At 53.7% G+C, this 5,705-nt stretch overlaps 1 protein-coding gene across 1 annotated transcript in view; it reads left to right on the forward strand.

Moving 5' to 3' along the window:
• SFXN4 (sideroflexin 4) overlaps positions 1-2,423 on the forward strand; it is a 21,125-nt gene extending 18,702 nt beyond the window's left edge. Inside the window, exons 10-12 of the mRNA XM_006880149.1 lie at positions 466-551; positions 944-1,061; positions 2,346-2,423. Coding sequence (XP_006880211.1) covers positions 466-551; positions 944-1,061; positions 2,346-2,423 — 282 coding nt within the window. The remainder of the gene's footprint in view (positions 1-465; positions 552-943; positions 1,062-2,345) is intronic.
• Positions 2,424-5,705: the final 3,282 nt, after the last annotated feature.

Here is a 5,705-nt window from a genome sequence, read left to right on the forward strand (position 1 = left end):
CGAGGAGGCTGGTGGCCAACCCAGTGTTTCCAGCTTGAGGTCCATGTTGGTCCTAAGTGACCTGTCTTCAAGCTTCAAACTTGGGGGGTTTATTTGGGTGGGGAGCTCTGGTGGCCTGGTCAGTAGGGAGTGGCACTGCTGACTCCTAGCCAGCCTCAGGCAGTTCAGATACACCAGCAGCTCTGCAGGAGAAAGCCGGGCAGTCTCCTCACATGACGTCCAGCCTCCCACACACAGCAGGGTCAGCGAAAAGGCAGTTCTGACCCGACAGCAGAGTCATTTAGTTTGTTTGGAGTGGCTGGTGAGGACAGTAGAGATGAGGGTCACGAGGGCACCAGCCCGGGGAAGGCACGCGCACCTCCTCCCGTGGGTGCGGGTCCCCCAGTGGGGGAGCAGAGTGGTGCTTGCGGGATCCCTGCAAGTCCTTGCCGCCTCTTGTTCAGCTGCTCTCTCCTCTCCTCCCAGGCCGTCAGAGACACCGCGCTGTCCAGAACGGTGCTGTTTGGAGCTTCCGCCTGTGTCTCGGAGATCTTGACATCCTTTTTCAAGAGGTAAGAGGTCTGCTCACCTGCCCAGGTGAGAGGCAGTGCCCAGGTGAGAGGCAGTGCCCAGGAGTCGTGACTGTGTGCTCACGGCAGCTGTTTCCATTGCCTGTCTGTGGATTGGTGGGAGCCTGTCAAGGAGCCCCGCTGGCACAGTGGTTGAGTGCTTGGCTGCTAACCAAAAGGTCTGCGGTTCAAACCCACTAGCTGCTCCATGGCAGAAAGATGTGACTGTCCATGTTTCCATAAAGATTTAAACCTTTGGGGTCCCTGTGAGTTGGCATCCATACCACAGCTGTGGCGACTTTTAGGGAACCAGGCGTGGGCCTACCCAGCTAGTGTCGAACCCCTGTGCCTGAGCCCGTGCTCCTGTGCGCTCAGTGGCGCCCCTTCTCTTGCAGGACACAGCTTTTCCTGCAGCGCCCGTCGTCCTTGTGGGCCATGAAGCTGTCCTGCAGCATCCTGGGCATGGCGCTCATGGTGCCTGTCTCCTTCAGTATGTTCCCACAGGTTGGACAGGTAAGTGCCCCCAGTGTCCCCCCACTCCCCAAGCACTCTCGGTCCCCTACGGGCTATGGTGACTGGTGCTGACTCAGAGGGGACAGAATTCCCAGAGGCTGGAGCAGAGACATGAGACCATCTTTGTCCTGACGCCGGAGCCACCTTGTTATTTGGGGGACATTGGGAATGCCCTGTGGGGTCTAGGAAGACACAGAAGTGACAGAAGTGTGCTCTGGCCCTGTGGGGGAGGTCGCTTACTGAGCCCAGGGGTGGGAGGGAGCCCACCGGTGGGCAAAGACTTTCAGGGTGGACCAGGCCCCCTGCCCAGCTGTGCATGCAACCCTGTTTGGCCAGAAAGGCGCCTCTGTTGGGAAATCTGAGCGTGGCAGAGGCAGGCAGCATTTATCAGAGTGTCTTCCCTGTGGTGGGGGGGTGTCATTTTGTGACTTGGTCATTTGTAGGTAAAGTGGTGCATCTGAGCATGGTCTTAAAAGTACCTTCCCAATCCCAAATCCTGACTCCCCAGGACTGAGAGGAACTGGCCCTTGGGCTTTCCAGGGCTGCCATTTTATGGACGCAGACTGCCTCAGCTTCCTCCCCTGGAGCAGAGGGTGGGCTTGAACTGCCAGCTGTCGGGTGGCTGTCGAGCTCTTTCATCACTGTGCCACCAGGACGTGATTAAGTGCTTTACCAAAATCAAACCAAACCTCCTGCTGCCGACTTGATGCTGACTTGTGTGGTTCTGCACTGCATTTCCGAGGCTGCAATCTTTGCAACAGGGGACACCCGTCTGTCTCCCTCGGAGAGGCTGGTTGATTCAGTCGGCTGATCTTTCATTTAACAGCCTGATGTTGTTAGGACTCCGTTTAAATTGCCTGATGGCCTGGTCTGTAGGAAGTCATGATGTTAACCCAAGGATTCACCAGCAGCTCTGAGAGCAAGACGGGCAGTCATCTTCTGTGCAGTTCAAAGCCTCAGGAACCCAACGGAGGCTTAGTTAGGTGTCAGTTCCAGCGCTCCAGCCGAGCTTGGTTTAGCTGGGCAGCAAGGCACACACACCTGAGTGCGGGCAGTGCTTGATGCTGTTAGATGGGTGATGGCATAAACCTTATACCTGAGGAGTCGTTGTCTTATCTGCCTACGTTTGGTTACGCTGAAATTTCCCATAGAAAGTATGTCCTGGGTATTTGTTGTAGATTGGGCATCGTTAAAAATGATAGATAGTAGCTGCCTTTGTAATGGGTTTTAACTTGGCTTCAAAGGCAGGTGCTCTAAGACTAAGACACGAACTCTGCTTTTCAGATGCAGAGCAGTCAGCTTGAAAACGAGATTCGGTCTTCGACAGAAGAAACGGAGCTCTTCTATAACAGGGGGCTATAGAGGCCAGGCGGACAGGAACCCCAGATGTCTGCACAGACAGGCGCCTTTTCTGAGGCCCCTGGGACTGCTTGTGCCTGGGGTTCCTGAACCTGGACAGGAGAAATGGGGTGTGCTGACACCCCTGCAAGGTTTCTATGGGGTCTGGTGTAATAATCAGTTTTCTGTTCATTGTGAAAGTAAACTCTAATTACTGGTAAACTTATGGACCTGGAAAACACCTACTGTGTGGAGGAGGCTGAACAGTCAGCATGGGCCGGTAAGGGATGGGGGTTGGTTGCCTGGACCCACTTGCTGTGGCCTGAGTGGGGAGGGTCCTGCAGCCCCAGAGCATCTCTCCCTCGGGCCCAGGGCTCCTCTCCCATCGACCACCCGACCCTGCCGGTGTCAGTGCAGATCCCAGGGCAAGGACATTACACCGCAGCACAGGCCCCCTACAAACGGAGCTCCTGGGTGACGGCGGTTGCTGTTCCCCACGTGTCGTATCCATGCTTCACTCATCCCCGCTCTAGTCCGAGTGGAGTTAGTCTTTGGTGGTTTGTTGTTTTGGGTTTTTTAACCACACGGAGGGCTTCTTAGCAGTGCTGCAGCAAGTTTTGATTTTCCCAACTGACCTCACTTTGTGTCGGTGTCACATTAGTGCACACGTAACAGACTACAGCAGTGCACAGACACGCTTTTTATGCACTTGTTAGGTGCCATCGAGGACACTGTGACTCCTAGCAACCCTCGCAACAACAGATCGGAGCCCTGCCCTATCCCGTGCCGTCCACACCATACACTGTGCCCACTGCGGCAGTCACTGTCAATGCATCTCATCAGGGGTCTTCCTCTGTGTGGCCGACCCACCAAACATGATGTCCTTGTCCAAGGACTGGCCCCTCTGGACAACATAAACATGTAACATCTGCTCAAAATATGTTGGATGAAGCTTCATCATCTTTGCCTCTAGGAAGCACTTTCTCCAAGACATACACGTTCTTTTAGCAGTTCATGGGATACTCAGTACTCTTCGCCAACACCACAGCTCACAGGCCTTGATTGTTCTGTCACCCTTAGTCGCTGTCTAATTTTCAGATGTATAACAATTGCAAAGACCAGGGCTTGAATCAGTAGTATTTAAACTGACACCATTGTTTTTTAACATCTTAAAGAGTATACAGCTAGGAAACAAACACCCTCCTGTGGCTCGCTCAGTGTGCCAGTCACCTCGCTGTGGGACTCACCTGCAGTATTTCTGAGGCTCATCATAGGCTTATACTGGAACCTGTCATCCTCACCTGGCTCCAGGTCCCTTCTCCTCATGAGGACGCGTAACCAGAGTTGCACTGTCAGCCCAAAGGCCGCGCCCCTCTCTGGCAGTCTGATTCCCCCAGCAGCGCTGTGGGTGAAAAGGTGGGCAGTTTCCTTCCAAGTAATTTACACCCTTGGAGACCCAGTGGAGGGTTGGCTGAGTCAGTTCTGTCTCCACAGCCATGAGCAAACCTGCTTCACAGTGCAGACCATGGCCGCTGGCAGGCATGCAGCCTCCTGGCCCGAGTCTACAAACCACCCTGCACCAGCATCATCCCTCCCTCCCTCCCTCCCAGCCCGGCTGTCCCCAGGCTCTGCGCCGTTTCCTCAGGGCCTCATTCTGTGGTCCCTGCGTCCTCTCTGGCTTCAGTCTCTGCTGGCTCATGATTTTAAATTACTTGAGTCACTAAAATGCCGGCTGAAAAATCTCATCTGCAATCAGGCTTGTTAAGAGTTGTTCACCCCAACATCCACACCATTCAGCCTAGTCCTCTTGCAGGGTCCACTACCCACTCACTCTGCATGTCTCAGACCCATTTCCAGGTCTCTTCATCCTGGAGAGAGTTAAACCAGGCTGCTCCTTGGAAGCAAGGATTCTGGGGCTTCGTCTGACATACTTTGGACATGTTCTAAGGAGGGACCTTGGAGAAGGGCATCATGCTTGGGAGGGTGGAGGGACGGCACAGAAGGGGAAGACCCTCTATGAGGTGGACTGATTCAGTGACTGAGGTATTGAGGATGGGTGTGTCAGAGGCAGTGAGATTGGCACAGGATAGAGCAGGGTTTAAGGGCTGTTGTACATAGGGTCGCCATGAGTCGCAAGCGACTCGATGGCACATAACAACACACTTCAAACTCAACTCCCAAACTTCAGCCAGTGGCACTATTAGTCCAGTTGTGGAAACCTGCATCTGGGGGTTCACCTCTTCCCCTCCCACTGCCCCCATAACCATCCAGCAGATACACCCTGAGAAATCACTGTGGTTGCTGCTACCAGCACAGCTCAGCCCAGCAGCACCCCCTGCTGGTACTGCTAGCAACAGCACTCAACCTGGCTGGCTGTTGGAGCCTGCTCTTCAACCCACACCTGCAATACACCAAACTTCCCAATGTGTCAAGTTCAAGTCCAGATTTCCCTCCCACAGCAGCCTAGAGCCTTATTCATCTCTTGCTACTCTTTGCTCATTCTGGAACAAGCAGTCTCTGAAAAGGGCCATGATCTTTATAGCTTCATGCAAGTTGCTCCCTCTGTCCTGCGTCACCCTTGCTTATGCTTTAGGTGGAACTTGTCCATCACCCTCTCCAGGAAGCCCACCAGGATCTGCAGTGTTGAGTCAGGTACTGCTACTGTGGTGCTTCCACAGCTTCTGTGGTTCCTGTACGACATCTGTCCCTTGCCACCCTGTAGTGCAGGGGTCCTCCTGTGGACTGTGCACCATGAGTGCAGGCGCTAAGACTTGCCCACCAAGGATAGCCCAGAGTACAGCACAGTCGGTACCAAACCTTGTGGAAATGGATGCTTCCCAGCACACCCTCCCCTAATCACCAAGCTCTTGGCTTGCTTTTCCCTGAACCAGAATGATGGTTGGTTCAAGATTTGTCCAAGGGGTTTTGCAGTATCCTACAAGGACAGAACTTATAACCAGACAGTACCCTATATTCACAAACTTACAAGGAAAGGAATTAAAGACAGAAAGCAAGAGTAGGCTGGGGCACCAAGTGGGACTTGGCCACCAACAGATGTGTGTAGAAATGTGAAGACCCCTTTCCAAATGGGAGACTTCACCCCCAATCACTGCTGGAAGGCAGGGTCCGGAGGGGGAAGGAGTCTGGCAGACTAAGCGTTTAAAGCACCTGACTGGACAGCGGGGGTGGGTGGGTGGGGGTGGGTGGGTGTGTGTACGTACGTGTGTGCAGTTGTTGAGGCTGGGAGGAGAGTCAAAATACTGCCATTTCTTCATCATAAATTTGTCATTTTACAGTAATACCAAC

Source organism: Elephantulus edwardii, unplaced genomic scaffold (assembly GCF_000299155.1).
Source record: "Elephantulus edwardii isolate Elephantulus edwardi_28Jun2011 unplaced genomic scaffold, EleEdw1.0 scaffold00006, whole genome shotgun sequence".
Taxonomy (NCBI): domain Eukaryota; kingdom Metazoa; phylum Chordata; class Mammalia; order Macroscelidea; family Macroscelididae; genus Elephantulus; species Elephantulus edwardii.